The sequence below is a fragment of the Streptopelia decaocto genome (assembly GCF_964273445.1).
Source record: "Streptopelia decaocto genome assembly, chromosome: 10".
Taxonomy (NCBI): domain Eukaryota; kingdom Metazoa; phylum Chordata; class Aves; order Columbiformes; family Columbidae; genus Streptopelia; species Streptopelia decaocto.
Genome location: NC_138665.1, coordinates 15,974,887 through 15,991,758, shown reverse-complemented (window position 1 = coordinate 15,991,758; position 16,872 = coordinate 15,974,887). Strand labels below are relative to the sequence as shown.

Genomic DNA, 16,872 nt, shown 5'->3' with positions numbered 1-16,872 from the left:
TGCTGCCTGCATTTCAAAATGAACGATGGTTTCATAACCCAGCTGCCAACAGGGCAGGGAGAAAGAGTCGAGATCCTGAAAAAATCCAGAGATCAGTTTGTTTGAACAAGAGCAACAGATTTTCCACCAAACAGCAGCACTGAAGTAATCCTGTCCCAATTGATATCTGCTGGCTTTGGCTTTCTGCATCATATGTGAACGTGACTTTTTGCAAAGCGCTGCCGAATCGAAGCTGTGATGACAGACGTTGTGGTGTATTTGCTGGGAAGATGCAGTACTGCATGATTTGGGGGCAGAGTGCCTCCAAATTGAAAAATAAAAACACAACCAACCAACCAAAACCCCACACCAAAAGAGCTCTTTTCAGCAGTCACCCGTGTGCCTGGTGCTCCTCAGCTCTGGGGTGGGCTGGGCCCTCCTGTAAATTTATTATCTGGGGGAAAAAAAACCCACTGATATTTCCTCTCTCCACCCTTAAATCTTTCAAGTAGCCCTTTCCTCTGTTCTCCCCGCCCTGCTGTGTCTTTATCGGTCGCTTTGTTGGCCAAGTCAGCTTTTCCAGGAAACTCAGCCTGGCTGGGCCCTGTTGTTCTCCAGCCCGTTGTCCTTGGTGAAGGTGACCTTCCTGCAAACCCCTGTGGTGAGGCAGCATGTCCTTGGGACAGAGGGGACATGGGGACGGGCTCTGGCTGGGTCCCCTCGTGTTGCTGGAAGCACTTGGACTTGCGTTAAGGATGGTGCGATCTGGTTTGATGATGCCCTGCTAGAGCACATCACCCAGCACTTTGTCATCCCCAGCGGGGACCAGGTCTGGGTGTTGAGCCCCATGATGTGTTTACCATAGTTAAAAGAAAAGTATTTGTTCTTTTACCATGGATTCTCTTTCGCTTGTTGTTCTGCTTGATCTGGTGGCTCACTTGGTTACCCCACGGTGTCCTCCTCACCTCGGCTGGACCCTGTTTGCACCCAGTGGTCACTCCTTGTTGCTCCTGTCTTCTCTCTGGTTGAAATATCAGTAGGAGCTTCAGCCTCAATGTAGGATACTGGCTTAAATGTCAACCTTTTGCTTTCCCAAGGTACCGGCCTTCCCCTTCTACTTAGGGATGACCAGCAAAAGTCCCTTCAGTGGGAAATGAGGTCAGAGCTGTGCTCACCTTCAGCCCTTTCTCTTGGACCTATGAAATGTAATGTTGATTTTTCTTTTTTTCTGAAGAACTGTGCATGTTATTGACCCTGTCCTGCAAACACAGGGGAGAACGGTGGGATTGATCTCGATTGCTGGAGTTCTCTCTGTAAAACAGGAGATCTGCCTGACGATGTGGTCTGTTTGGGTAAGCGTAGTACAAACTGCTAAATTATTAAGGGTTTTCTCAAAGCATTGCTTGTACTTGTGTAGAAACTGCTAAGCACAAAGAGTAGGAGAAAAATTGGCAAGAAAAATTTCAGTTAAATTATATTGGTTGGGCGATGTTGTCAGTGTACTGAGTGACTTTCTTGAGACTGCCGAATGGTTTGGGAAGGTTATGGTAAATTTATGGAGGCTTTTTAAAATTGTGGATGTGTTTTTCTTGGTTATTCTGGAGCTAAATTGAATGAGAGCTAGAACAGGCTGTTTTGGGAGGTGGTGTTATTTTTGCAGGCTTTTTTTTGTAAATCAGGTCATCTTCTCTACTACTTTTATGCTAAATGGAACAATACAGGAGTGATTAGACTTCAAACTATTCATGAGGTCTAAGCCAAGTAGTGCGATTTAATCTTTGTTCTGCATTTATTTAATATAAGCTGTGATTTCATTCCAGTGTTTGAGCTTTGTAATTGTACTGTATAATTATCTCTGGTTTTAGCAGATGGCTTTTTTTTAATGCCTGTGGTTTTCATTAAATCTTTTTTTCTATGCGTTATTTGTGTTTACTTTGCGGCTTGAAGATATCTTCAGCAAACATGAAAGGAGTTTCTCTTGATTAGTTAGTTCTGGTTTAAGTGCTTTCTGAAACTATAGTAAATCAAATGGTGTGGGTTTTTTCTGCCACTATTTTTTCCTGGAAACAGGGCCAGCAGGTAGCACAGACACTTGTTTTCCATATGGGGGATATAATTAAACACTGTGTTTTGCAGCTGCCCTAGAAATAGCCCACTTGAAGTGGCTCCTTGTCAACGGCGGCTGCAGAGCACAGGTTCACCTCTCATGTTGAACTCGGTCGAACTCCATTAATTTTTACCCAGGCTTGCTAATTTTTACCCAGGTTTGCAACTTTTATCAAGTGTGGCCCGGTCCTGTACATGGTGCTGTGATGGATTCCCTGAAATTTGGGAGGGTGGGTGAAGAGGAGCCTCCCCAGGAGGCAGTGGGAGGTGTTGTGCTGAGGCAGGACATGTTTGTGGGAGAAGGACACAGATGGAGAGGGGAAAGAGGCACAAAGGGAGGCTTGGCCAAACCTGGGGGAAGAATTTGGGGAGTGCTGTGGGCTGCAATGTAATTCCGCCGTCTCTATGTAATGCTCTGAAAGCTTCAAGTAATAAATAATGTTGGGTTGTTGGTTGCATCCATGGACTTTTTTAGCCCTGGTCTGTTGCCTTCAAATTGTCCCTGTTCCTAATTTCTTGAAGAAAGGTTTATAACGAAATGCCGAGCCTCAGCTTACCTTCTGTGGGTACATTATATTGATGTGTGTTACATGGGCTTTTAAAATGTGGTCAATGTAAGAAAATAACAGGCATCCCTAATGCCTTATTTTCAGAACTGCTGCTTCTGGCAATAAGTGGGCTTTTATACAAAGTTGAAAGTGCAGGAAGGTTGGGCTACCTCAAAATGTGTAACAGAAATATGTTCTATATCTGAATTTCTCCATGGCACCAGGGAGGCTGTATCACAGCAGCAGTACTTTGCCCTGCTGTGTGTGCACCAGAGCGTGTCTGTGGCGGTGATAAAGGTTATTTATTACTGCAGCCTGGGTGCTTGGTCCTGCCTGAGGTGGGACGTGAAGACAGATAGCGACCTGCCAACTCAGAATGATGTTCCTGGCGGAACAGCTTTGCTAGCCTCATCTTTATCTCTTCTGATTTGTGTTTGACTCTCTGGCTGTTGTCTTCCAGCTGAGCTCCTTCAGGAGAAATCTGGTTTGGATGCCCTGCTGAGAGGGTGACTTGCTGATGGGCTTGGTTAGACAGTGGGAGAGTGGAGCTTAAAATGTTGCAGGAGAGACCCATGTCTTTGGGGCTGGTCTTCAAGTGATGCAGGATAATGGCTGTTCTCAAAAATACCTCCTTATATCCCTCCTTTTGATTCCCAAAGTGTGTGATGTCCCCCAGGGGGCTGCTGGGAGCCCATCTGGGATGCTGGGGTATAGTGTGGTAGAGGGGGGACCAGGGTCACCTACCAGCATCCCTGAATCCTCCTGGCTTGGTGCGAGGATGCAGGGTGGCTTCCCACCACATGTCCCGAGAGCTCTGGTTCTCCCAGTGCTCCTGCAAACCCACCTCAGGCAGAGGGAGGTGATAACGTGCATATGGGGAGGATGCAATTGTTTATTTTCTCAATTATTTTGGCATGCCTGGCTCTAAACAGCAGAAGCAGCTCTGGCTTTCGCTTGTACCACCGGATTCCTGTGCCCTGTAGCACAGCCTTTGTAAAACCCCACCAGGCATTTGAATTGTATCCAAGTAATTTTTTTTTGACATCAGAATTGAAATTTTTCATGAAAGACGGTTGAGAAAAGTCATCTAAATCCTCTCCCTACTAATCTGCATATTTTATAATTTTCCCAAAAGCTTGGCAGTTACTCCCTAAATCTCCTCTTAAGTCTCCGTTGAGAGGCATTATTAAGACTTAGCAATCTGTTAGCAACGCGGTGAGCCATTCAAGGTGGGTTCGTCAAAAATAGACCTTTTAATTGCTGAGCTGAGCCAGTGCATCTCGCCACAGGTGTCATCATGGTGTGCACTCACTTTCTGGGAGGTGAAAAATATGAAGAGATGTGGTGTGGAGCCTTCCAGCTGCTGGCGTGGCTGCGTGATGGTGTGACACCGAGGGGTGGGCAGGGGAATGGGAAATGAAACTCTGGCCTGGTGGGAGTCTGGTTAGACCACAGAGCAAGAACTTCTCCCTATGCTGACACCACCAAGGGCTCTGCACTGTGGAAGGGGTTGTTGTCATCTTTGTAGGAGATGCTTCAAATAAATAACTAGAGGGGTGAAAGCCCACATAGGAGCTGGTGGTGATAACTTGTTAGAAGAGCAGAGTAGTGGGCTTGGTTAGCTAACAACCCACACTTGGAATCTGGCATCTCTTCTTCACATGCTCCAGGTTTTTCATGGTTAACTATGGGTAGCTTTGTAGAGTAAACACTTTGTGCGTGTTTTTCCAGGAATATTTTAACCAGAGCTCTGTTGCTTCTGTACCAATGTGTGCGTTTGGCAAACCCTTGACTCTGCTCCTTCTCGCTGCTCTGCGGGCTCCGCGGGCAGGGGAAGCGCTCATTTCGCCCCTGTTCTGGAAGGATGCTCGCCAGGTTGAGGATTAATAAGGCTAAGTGAAGTATGAACAGTATCTGCTGGTGTTTTAGCAGCTGTGCTGCCTGCTAATGCCCTTGAACCGTGAACAGTGACAAACGTCTTCCCTGCTCATGTTTTAAAATCCAAAACCTTAGCCTGACCTAAGGCCACTATTCCTCCCCTGCCCCATCTGCTCTTAGTGGGCATTTTAAATTCATTTTATATTTTCAAGTTCAACCTTGCAAAACCCTTCCTGGTGCCAGCCAGGTCTCCTCCCTTGGCTGTGAACAGCTGTGGTAGGAACACTTTGTTATATGCAAGGTGGAACTTGGACAGATCAAAAAGTAAATTTTTGAACTATTGCACAGTTGTGTTTCTTTTGAAAATAGCCTTTTCTTATCCACCTAGAACTTTGTGCATGCTGGGCAGCCCAGGGCTGGAACCTGATGGAAATGGAGCTCATGGAGTTGTCCTGTCCATCTAAGAGCTGTGCCCCAGGTTTGCAAGTGTCTTCAAATGAAGTTATAGAAAGGTGGAAATCTGATATTTAAGAGTTACATTTAAGTAGAAGAGCACCATTACTCTCACTATGTTCAGATACCTTGTTTACTATGTGCTATTTTAACACACTCTCCATTGGATTGGAACAATCTATATGTCATTTGCCTGGTGCTGTGACTTCCCTTTGGAAGGTGCAAGTGCTGAGGGGGTGGCTGTGTCTCTGCTACAGCCCTGTGTTGTTGGTCACAATTGTCTCTTGTGGCTTTGTGCAAGGGATGCTCTCCTTTCCCTCTGAGTTTATTCTGCTGTGATCCCTGGCTGCTGTGGAGCAGAGGGGCTGTCATCAAGCCCCTGTGACACCAGGTTATCATTCAGTTGTGATGGTGCATTCTGCTTTAAAATAAAACCCCAGCACCCTCCATGTCTTTTTGAGGAGTTTGTGATGTGAAACTGTCTGCTGTATTATTTCTGGTTTTAGCTGAGATTTTAAAATAGCAGAAGTATACTTTTTTTTAAGCTACATCCCAACTCTGTATGCGCCAGTGTGGTGGTGAGGCCTTTCGGATGGACTTGAGGGTTTGACAGGAGAGCAAGTGTTATGGAGCATGCAGTTCCATCCTGGCTTGGGATGAGGAAGAGATGTATAGAAAATAAATTACATTCTTAATAGCCTGAAGTGCTTGATAAACAGATATTCTCCTTCTCGCCTGGCAGACGGGCATAGGCTACACACCCAGGCAGCAGCCGTCCCGCCCGGGGCAGGAGCACAGCGGACACGAGCGGTGACCGGGCCTGGTGGCTGCGGTCCTGGCAGGGTCAGTGGCTGAGCAGCGCTGGGGACCAAAGGTTGCAAGCTCAGCGTTGCCTTGATTTTGCTAAACGACCTTACATCTGCCTTTTCGTTCACTGCGCTGGGGTAGAGAAGTCAATTTTTGAGGTTCCAGCTGCCTTATTTCCAACAAACAGCATGGTGCGTTCGGAAGCTGGGAGTTATTAACACAAATATTCAATTGTTTTGAGCTAGAGGCTAATTTTTTCCCTTTCCTGGTTGTCCCAACAGTGTGCTGGGGAAGAGAAGCGGGTTGGTACGCGCACTGTGGTGGTCGGGCACCGGCCGGTTTCGGAAACAGATGCGTACGTGGCACAGAAGTTCTGCGACAACAGGATCGTCTCCTCCAAGGTGGGCTTGCTCAGCTTCTCTGGGTGCATCGTGCACATGTATCCCCTGCTCGTGGATTCACCCTGATTTTATTTGATGGTTGGTTTTGAAATTGAGAAACTCTCAGTTCCTCACGGATGGATGTAAAGGTTTCTTTGCAAGCGAACCAACCCAGTGCATACCTTACACCACAACTCCATTAGTCTTTCTTTTCTTCCTATCAGTCCCAGTGGGGGTGCATACAAATTCCTTTCTTCTAGGCTGTATGAGAGCAAAGCACGTGGACACATTCGTTTTGTGGGGGTTTTTTGTTTGGTGCTTTTAGTGTTTTCTGGCATTCCCTTTGGCAAGAAAGGACAGGTCAAGTGTAATCCAGCACGAGACAACAGCAACTTGAATTTGTGAAAGGGAGTGGCAATTATTTTATAAATGGGCAGAAAAATACGATTCCCCCCCCTTTTTTTTGGTTCTTGTTCTGTGCATTTTTTCCTCTCTTGAGATAGGACTAAAATAACCATGCTCTGTTTATCCCCTTGGATGAAAGGGGGAACATTCATATGGTATTAATGCAGCTTTTGTTTATGGTGGAAAACTGTGATGACACCCATCTGCCTTCTGCTTAGCTTTTTTCCGTGACATTCATGAAGCTATTTCAAAAGATTTGAAGCCAATTCAAGTAAAATATCAAACAAGTGGCATCTGATATTGTCAACACAGCTGGATACGTGTTATGTTGCTTAGGATTCATGATGCTCAGCATCAGTTTTACTGTACTTGAGCTGTAAGGGGGTTTTTATTCTATTTTTTTATACAGCTTGGAACTTACTTGTTTTTATGTCTGTGTGCTGAGTTTATACTGGGGAAAAGTCTAACCACATTTAACTCATGTAGCAATCACATTGATGTTTCCCTGGTATGCAAGAAGGTCCTTCAGAGAGGACACCTTCCCCTGTTTCAGTTCCCTCTCTGACAAGTGGTTTGTTTTAGCAGTAATTTTAATTCTTCCCTGATTTATTTTTGAATGTTGTGTTCTTGTTCTTTTTTTTCCATTTATATTTGCTAGGCATGGAGACTGTTCTTACCTGACCAGTCTTCTTTCTATAATTAAGTGGACATTGGTCTTGAGACTTGGCTGCTTATTATTCTTTGCTTATTCCAGGCAGACTGAAAGAACAGGTATTAGACCCATTATTTTCCAAGTTGTTCTTAAATTCTGCATGTCTTTCCAAAGCGAATGATTCAGCAGGCTCCTTAAAATGATAATGAAACACAGTCTAATAACAAATTTGTATGGGCAATGTGTATTTTATTATTTTTTTTTTTTAAAAAGAGAATTCCTTTCCCATTTTGTGCAGATACTGCCCGTTTTGTAGCCCAAGGCCCCAATGAGCCCCATGTCTCGGTGTGTTTGTTAGTCCCTGCTCTCTCCCCACAGTACACCCTCTGGAACTTCCTCCCGAAGAACCTTTTTGAGCAGTTTAGAAGAATCGCCAACTTCTACTTCCTCATCATCTTCCTCGTGCAGGTAAGAGCTTCGATGCCAAGCGTGGGTTTTATTTAAGCACTGATGGTAAGCACTGCTTGAACAGGTATTGGGGCTCAAAACTGACTGTGGTGCTTGTAATTGTGGTGTTTTTTGGGGTTGTTTTGTGTTTTACTTTTTAATTGGAAACTGTTATTGTGGCACCCTGACCAAGGCATAACAACAATTACAATATTTGGGCCTGTCTGAGATGATGTTTGAATGACTGCTGAAACAATTTAAAAAAAAAAGCTTTTTAACTATTAAGATCAGTCAATTGGTGAAAATACATTTGATGCTACAGAGCCAAGATCTAGTTTTGTGTCATCTTTATTACTTCTGCTGCATAACTATGTATTTTCCCAAGTTATATGATATCTTAGTTGTAGTGAGTTTCAAGGCAAGCAGGAGAGATAGGCTGTGCTCAGTAAAATTCGGAAAATGCATAGCATGAGCTTTGGGATTGCGAATCTTCAAGAAGCCGCTCTACACAGATGAAATAGCAAATTTTATATATGGACAAACTGCTGCTCTGCTTCGTGGCTTTGGTTAACGGGCAAATCCTGAGCAAACCTGAATACTCATTTTTTGTTCTGTCAAAATATATTGGGGCGGAGGGAGTTCAGGAGAACCATCGCACAGCATTTACTCACCTTTTAAATCCTGTTCTGGGGACTGGGACTCAGCAGACAAATCTGATCTAGGGCTGAAAATAGGCATCAAAAACTCTACCCCAGCAAACTAAATGGTACCATACAGCTGCTGCAAGCAGCTGGCTGTTCAATGGCTTCACTGGGGTGGCTCAGGTCTGAGTATCCCTCTCTTCTAGGCTGCGTGTTTATAAGGTGGGTCTAAAATGCTTTATCCTCGCAGTAAATTCTTATGGCTTATAGACATTTCCGTGGCTGCCATAGAAACAGGGGATCCCAAGATACCGGCCATGGATGGCTCCTCCTGGAAGTGCTACACAAATGGCCGATCTACCCTGGCATCAGCTGGCTCCTCCATCTCTTGATGTCGCTGGCATCGCTCCATTTTGTCAGACTGAATTTGTAATTTGCCTTGAAGTGAAGCGATGCCCCGGAGTCGGGATGTCCTTTTTGTGTAGTTGGCCATTTAGTGACGTGATGTTACATTTTATCTATTGACCCTGAAAAACATGGGATATTCTTGATTATACTTACAAAACCAGTTGCAGTTTAGCTGCTTACCCGTTTTAGGCGGAGGTGTGAGAAGAGCCTAGTTGTTCCTCCTTTTTATTCTGTGAGCACCTCTAAAATAAGGAAGCAACCTTCATACTCTATTAGAGGAAAAACAAACCCAACTGAACAAAAAACAACCTGACAGCACTAATACACTTGCTGCCATATAGAGTAACTGCCCCCGGGCACTCCTTGTTCGGGAGACATCACTTGCCTTAAAAAAGCACTTAAGGCCACTCCATTCATTTAAAATACCAAGGGTTATACCTTGAAAAATGGCATCCATGGTTTAAATGTTAGTGCTTTAAATTACTTTAAATTAATGGAATTGCCCTATGTACTGCATAAGGAGTGAAGTGTCACAGCACTTGGGGAATTGCCTGGTGCATCTGCTCTACCTGCTGCTGAAACCCTTCATCAAAATGTCTGTTACTCTGTGACTCCAAATTCAACTCTTGTTTTAGAGAGAGAAAGTACGTGCATTAAACATAGAACACTTATTAGTGCGCTAATGGGTACAAATAGCCATTTCTTTGGTTCGTCTGTTGCAACACTCAAAGGAAACTGCGAGTAAACTCCTGGTGGAAATGGCTGACCTGGAGTGAGTGTAGTCCAAGGGTGTTTGTGGATGGACCAAGCTAATGGCAGTAAGCTCATTTAGAAGGTGCCAGGAATGAAAAGTGTCCCTTTTGATTGATGGAGATGACTTCTGGACTGTGGGCCTCAGTCTCCTAAACAATGAGTTAAGAAGAAACTATTAAGTAACAGGAGGATTTTGTCACTTTTAAGTGGATCCAAGTTGAGCAGTCTAAGTCCTAAAACCAGCTCACAAAAGCTTCAAAGGAATCTGCCTTTGTTCTGGCTTGTTGCTCGTGCATCCCTCAGCTTTCCACCAACCATGAAGGGGAAGAGCAGTATCCAGCCATGGGACGTGCAGGGAGCGCAATCTCCAAATAAGTAAATGAGTTATTCTGGTGACTTCATCTAACGTTTGTATTCATACATTTATAATACAGCATTTGTGTGAATAGATATTATATAGTTTGTTTAAACACATATATACAACTACATCTTTCCCAGTGCAGAAGACTCTCCTGCTGGGCAGCAGGGGGTCCTCTCCCTTGCTCTTCTCAGCTAAAAGCCAAAGTTCCTCTTGTATTCCCAAGATCTGTCCCATTTTTGCAAGACAACTTTTGGCTGACTGGCCTAAACTTCAGTGATGCCACCCCAGTGAGTGGCTGTGTGTGATGTGTCTGTGCGACACTTGACACCAACATTGCTCAACATTGTTCATCCAAAGTCTGGTTTTACACCGATTTTGAGTGAACGAGGGCTTTGTGTTCCTGCAAATATTGGTTGTGTTTATCTTTGTTTACCCTTACGCTACTCAACTCATACCACTTACCTGGCTGTGTATCTCTTGCACTTCAATATCTCCTGGTTATTTTCTCTTTGGGTCCAATAGTGCAGGATAATGTTGCAGTATAGAGCATTTCATGGAGTTAAAAATCTCTGCACAGCTTCCTCCCAGCTGATAAGAGTTGTCCTGTCCTTAACACAGCATTTTATGGCCAGCCTAAAACAATAAATATACAGATGCTGCTGTTTGTGAGCATGCCAGGGAAGTGCAAACAAGTGAAGGGAGACAAAGTCTCTTTGTGGAGACACAAAGCCTTTCTGCTGAGCTGCCCCATCCCTTTCATCGCAGCCCTTGCCATCAGCCTCTCGTGCTCCCGTCCTCTGTGGGAACAGCAGGAAAAATGGCCAATTTTGTGTGCCCTGGTTTGAAAGGTGGGGTAAGGGCACAGAGTTATTCCTTCCGGTTATGAACCTGTTCTGCTGTTCTTACCCTTTGGGCCAAGTCATGATACAGTCAGAAGAAACAGCGGTTTCCCCCAGCCTGAAGGTCTAATTAGTGCTGAAGAGGTTTGGTCTTCGCAGCGGTGCTGGCTCGAGGCACCACACTGAGCTGGGGAAAGATCCGTCTCTCCATCCATCTACCCCAAGCCATCGTGCAGTCTCTGTGCTTAAATCATGTTCTTACCTCCAAAAAAGACAAAATATGGATTTACATTTTGCTTAAATATTCATGTTCCATTCCGCCATGTATTTCTTAGGTGATTTGGACAGATGAGTGTTATTTTTAACCTCTGAGTGTCAGTGGTTCGAGACAACTTGTGGCGTCTTCCTTCTTATAACCAGCCATGTTTTAGGGTTCAGATGACCTCTGTTGTCACAGCCAAAGAGGAGGAACTGCCCTGTAGCTCAGTGAGAAAAGAGGGTGTTTTTCACTTCATGCATTACTGTTGTCTCTGCCCCATCCTCCTTCCCTGCCTCAGTTCTCTCCTGCACATCCCGTGGTGGGAGCAAGCTTGTTGGCACCAGCACGTGGAGTGATTGTGTTTTTGTAGCCCATCCCTAGCAGCCTGTTCATCCAGGTGTTTATTTCCCACCAGTGCAGGGTCAAATTTAGGTTTTAAGCTACTTTTGAAAGGGTTTTTTCTCACTGAGGACATCCAACAGTCTTCAGGAGGAGGAATTGTAGTCTTTTTGAGATGAAGGAGAGCACTCCTGGGGATGCTTGTACTGGTCCTTCTCACGTGCCCCTTTCTGTCCCACTCCTTTGTGGGGCTGTGACCCCCAGTGGGCTGAGCACCCTTTTTCCCCCATTACCAGAGTTTTTGTTTCTTCTGCTGCCTGAAAACCTGTTGTCAGCAGTATGTTTTTTTTCTCTCTGCAGGTGATAGTGGACACCCCGACCAGCCCAGTGACCAGCGGTCTCCCGCTCTTCTTTGTCATCACCGTGACAGCTATCAAACAGGTACAAGTGTCAACATGGGGAGAAAAAGATGCTCTTTGGGACATGTGGTAGAGAAAATGATAAGCATGTATTTTAATAGACTCAGAAGTCACCAAAACAGGCTAGTAGGTTTGGTGAACCCTTATCAGAAGTTCAGACACGTATACCAGTGTTTTTAAAGAGAGGCTGAAAATTGAGTGTGGTTGTTGGCCTGTTTTGCTTCAGCAATGTAAAACATCTCTATATGTACTGTTGTAAGCAAGCCGTGAGGGTCAGTAAAGGTTACCGCTGTAGTTCTGGCTTTACTTGAATTTTTCTTCTCTTTTTTTAGAAATGCTCTCTGACTCTTTGCAGGAGGTAGAAACATGCTCTAAATATAGTCCATGCTCTGCTCCAGTGTTGGTAAATGGAAAGGACAGGTTCCCTTCAACCACTCAGCTAGTCCCGAAAATACGTAGTCCTCATATTCTTGTGGTGTTAAAAGACCTTTTTCCTCCCATCGTATGCACACATTCCTTTTAAAATTTCTTCTACAGAAGGACTGAATAATAAAAGAAGTTTCTTCTGCAGCGACTAGAAAGGGAGAGCTGGAGTAAAATGCATCTGCTTCAAATCTGAATGTTTTATTCTTTCAGTGAGGACTGAAGAGGAAGAGTCTTGTCCTGCGTTACCATAGGAAAGACTCGCAGGGTGCTAAGTGTATTATTCATATTATCAGCCTGTTCTTGCTAACACTGAGAATAATAGAAACATGTTGCAGTAATTTAGCCACTCGTTGTATGCACTGCATATAAATTATTTTTGTGTGTTATTTTAATCTGTTCTGAATCTGTCAAATGTGCATATGAAGTTTTTAACATAAATTGATTCAATCTGAGCTACTCTGGTTGATGTTTTGTCAGGCATGAAGGAGGTCTGAGGACTGTTTAGTTTATTCATTTTTTTAATACTTTCTCTCCATCCCCATTTACCCTCCTTTGTTAGTTTACTTGCTTCGTTACGAGTTTGTTGCCTGTTTTTGTGTGACTAGGGGTACGAGGACTGGCTGAGGCACAGAGCTGACAATGAAGTGAACAAAAGCAACGTCTCCATTGTCGAAAATGCAAAGCAAGTGCAGAAAGAGAGTGAAAAAATCAAGGTAACTGTTAACAGAGAACTTGGGCGGGTTTATCGCTGAAGCCGATGGGAACATGAGGGTGTGTGGTGGGAGGTGAGGGCAGGAGAGGAGGATGTAAAGCAGTTGGAGCTGCCCCGGTGTCCTCACTTTTGGATGGGATTGCTCAGGGAGCTGTTCTCAATTAAGGAGTGAAGCTGCCTTTGTCTGATCGCTTTTGAAAAGCTGTCATGCAAACGCTGTACCGGGGCTGACAAGTGACAGATCTGTCAGCGTTTTGCACTTCTCTGGGACAGACAGTCCTCTTCTATTTCCAAATCTCCCAAGGACACCAGGAAAGTACACTAGCTTTGACGTTAATTTATCACACCGCACTTCAGACAAGTACAGAGTCTTTTTTTCCATCAAGATTTAGCAGAGAAATAAATACCGACTGTGCCCCGTGGGTGCTGGGCTGGTTTGACCCGTGGGGCTGTGGAGTGATTCTTGGGGACCTGTGCTCCTCTTGAACCTCAATTTCCCTTTTAGCCAAGGTGATTTGTCTTAAGCTTTGAGAGAAGCTAAATCTGTAACTGTCTAATAACAACCGTGAGGGCTTTTCATGTAAACGTTTCCTTTTCTTTTCCAGGTTGGAGACATAGTAGAAGTGAAAGCGGATGAGACCTTCCCCTGTGACTTGATATTTTTGGCCTCGAGCAGCGTTGACGGGACCTGTTACGTCACTACAGCGAGTCTTGATGGCGAGTCCAATTTCAAGGTGATGGGGACGGACGGGACGGCGTTCGGCAGCCGCTGCTCTGGGGTGCTCGGGTGCCTGGAGCTGCCGCTGAAGCCGGTGCTTGCACAGGAGCGTGTGTGATTAACTGGAGGATGCTCCCTGGAGCCCATACCTGTGGCCACAGGGCTCTATTTAGAGCTCTTCCCTCTGTCTGCTCCCAGTGTGTCAGCACCGCATTTCCCTGGCTATTGTTTGTTTTCCGTTTTGTCTCCAGGAGCCTTTTCTTCTGGTGTTGCCCCAAGTTGAATCAGTCTTTATTGATACGGCTTCGCTGCCTTATAGCCCATCATGGGAAGTGTGTTAGCGCTCCCTTGTTCCAGCCGCACGTTGTGAGGTTTGGTGTGTTGGTAAATCAGTGCTGCAGCTCCCTTTCCACTACCTGCCAATACCTCTGTTATTTAACCAAGCTTTTCCAGTGAGAATGGGGACTTTTTGAAGCAGTATGTCTGGATTCATTTGGGGAATTTTTCACCAGCCTGAGAAAAAACATCTGCTCTGGATTTTTTTCTCTCTCTTTCCCTGAATCAAGAAGTAAAATTTAGTATTACTTTTTCTCAGGATAAATCTCATCTTCAGTTTAGTTTATTTCTTTATTCATTCCCCCCCCCTCCTTAAACTAAGAGAAACAGCAACAAGAAACATATATGCATCAGAAGACATGAAAATTTGTTTGCACTTTTGTTTGATAAATATTTATGCATATACTAGCAACTGCAGTAGTTTGAGTGGAATACACTTTAAAATGACATGATTCACTTCAATGCACTCTGGAGTCAGCGGGAATACCATTGTCAGTCTGTTATGTATTGTATGGGGTCTGCGGCTCATCTCTTTACGGGCAGCTGTTAATTGGTACTTGAAATCTTGTGTAGGAGCTGGTGCACTGTACTGGTTCCACTAGTGAAGAGGAGTGGAGCTTTGAAGTGGCTTGAGGCTAGAAATAGATAACCATGTTAAACAGGCAGTTGCTTCTTTGTGTCAGGTGTATTATATACGTGAGTTCACAGAACTCTTGCAGAGTCTTGGCTCTTACTAACTTCTGGGTCTGTAAGGACAGCCCTGAATTTCTATGTTGAGCACTGTGGTGGCTTTTTTCCTGGTTTGTGGATTCTTGTAGGTGACTGGGAGATGTTTCCTGTTTCTTGATGAGATGAAGATGAATTTGAAGGGGAAGAGAGAATAGAAAAGCAAGTGCTGTTGGGTAAATAGGTCTAACATTAGGAACCAGGGTTTGCTGCCAAAGCAGTGTGAGGGAAGCGCACCCAGGTACTCGCAAAACCTCATCTGCACCGATATCTGCTGCCTGCCTGGTGGGAATTTTTTGGTATGTGGGGCATGTCAGGTTGAGGTATGGGAAAGATGCCTGGTTAAGTGAAACTGGAGCAGAACTATAAAAGGGATTTGGCAGGGCTCTGTCTTTGAAGCGCAAATCTGCAGTCATATGTTATCTAAAAGAACATGTGTTTTCTAAATACGCTAAGGGACTGAGGATGTGAAGATCGTGGAACTGATTAGGAGGCGGCTTTGAAGTATCACTCGGTAATTGCGCAGCGTCCATGGTGACGGGAGCAGCGGATGCAGAGCCCCACACCGGGGCTGGGTGTGGGACCGGGCACCGCGGGAGCGGTTTTGAGTTGTGTTTCACGAAAGCTGTGATTTATACCAGAGATAAGTGCGTGTTTGTATGTCTGCTTTCAATACAAAAAGCCAGGCAGGTTAGCAAAACGGCACAAAGGTAGGTATTTTTAATGTCGTGACCACAACGTGTGTAACGTAACGGTTCCTTCCGGGATGCGCAAGGAGGGGAATGCAAACATAAGGAGTGGGGGGAGCTTTTTAATGGATTTGTTTATGAAGATGGATGGAGGCAGCCTGCCGTGCAGCCTGCCGTGACTTGGAGCTCTGAGTAGCTCCTATAAATAGGGCCTGGAAGGCAGCAAAGCGGATCCTTCGTGGGCTTTCCAGTTAATTGTGAGAGATGAACCTTTTTGCAGCAGCTGCTAAAAATAGCTTGGAGTCTGCCAGTGCTCTGCCTGATCCCCGGGCGCTGGAGCTGGTGTCTAATTACCTTCAAGAGTGGGTCGTCCCTTGGCCCCGGGGCACCTGCAGCCTCCCCCAGACCCCAGCTGGGGCAGCAGCAAGTGCCTGGAGAAAACCCAAAAATGCTGCTTTTGGTGAACACCTTACCTTGCAGATATCCAGCAGCTCCTTCTTGCTGTTGTTTCTCTTAAGCTTATTGACTTCAGTGTCTTGCTTAGAGATGCTTCAGCCGTTTTGTGGGAGCAGCGCTCAGGCTCGGGTGAGCTGCTGGTGGTATTTTAAATAACGGGGTAAAACATGGGCTGTGTTGCTGGGGACTCGTGATGACGCTGTTTCTGCTTCTCTGCCCAGACTCACTACGCCGTGCGGGACACCACCGTGCTCTGTACGAATGAAGCCATCGATGCCCTCACCGCCACGATCGAGTGTGAACAACCACAGCCCGACCTCTACAAGTGAGTCTGGCCCTCCATGTCCCTCCCGCCTGTTGCTGCCTGGTGTCATGTCCCTGCAGACACCTGAGCATCATCGATTAAGGGGTCTAATAAGTTACAACTCAGCAAAGCAAAAGACGTTTTCTTTTCACCAGAGACTGAAAGGTTTCTTGAGGCAGCAATAAGCTGCCACACTTCTTCCACATGAGGATGGCAAAGTTGACACTGCACTTCTTCAGGTCTTGTTTTCTTTGCAGCAGAACCTCCCTGCTGCAACACTTGTCATGGTGTAATGAGCTATTTTTTGTAAGCTCAGCTGGTCAATGTGCCTATTCTTTGGCTACTCTGTGTCTCAAGTAAAATGCATTGGGCTGGATAACTTTCAGAAGTGAGTGGGCTTTGTGGTAAAATCCCTTGAAGGAGCTTTGCTGAGGTGTGTGTGGGCACAATCAGGTACTGCTGCTCCGCCGATGGATTTTTCTATAATACAAGTTTCTCATATTTTTTTATTGCAGGTTTGTTGGAAGAATTACCATCTACAGAAGCAACCAAGAGCCTGTAGCCAGGTTGGTCTTGCAACCGTCTCGCTGGTCCTCCTCAAAGAGGCCGGGCACCTACATCAGATTTCAAGGATCTGAACTTGCGCTGCCATCTTTTGGGGATGGTTATTTTTCTTTAACCATTCCAAATATTTCATTCTTAAGGGAGACCTGCAGTTAATTTCTCTGCTTAGGCTCTTCTGCCATTGTGTGATTTGTTTGAGCCCCTCTTGGGGAAGCAATGCAGCACCACTTGGTAACATCCTTCCTTGCTGATGGGCAACAAATTTAC

General features: G+C 45.2%; 1 protein-coding gene across 7 annotated transcripts in view; it reads left to right on the top strand.

The window, feature by feature from the left end:
* The window catches only part of ATP11C (ATPase phospholipid transporting 11C (ATP11C blood group)), a 55,593-nt gene that overhangs the window by 11,138 nt on the left and 27,583 nt on the right, over window positions 1–16,872 (top strand). For all 7 annotated transcript variants that reach the window (XR_014184989.1, XM_082062011.1, XM_082062012.1 and 4 more), the window contains exons 2-8: window positions 6,053–6,172; window positions 7,587–7,676; window positions 11,616–11,696; window positions 12,706–12,813; window positions 13,418–13,546; window positions 15,959–16,062; window positions 16,557–16,607. Coding sequence is in view for 6 of the 7 variants with exons in the window: in XM_082062011.1 (XP_081918137.1) it covers window positions 6,053–6,172; window positions 7,587–7,676; window positions 11,616–11,696; window positions 12,706–12,813; window positions 13,418–13,546; window positions 15,959–16,062; window positions 16,557–16,607 (683 nt within the window). In the remaining variant the exon portion in view is untranslated. The remainder of the gene's footprint in view (window positions 1–6,052; window positions 6,173–7,586; window positions 7,677–11,615; window positions 11,697–12,705; window positions 12,814–13,417; window positions 13,547–15,958; window positions 16,063–16,556; window positions 16,608–16,872) is intronic.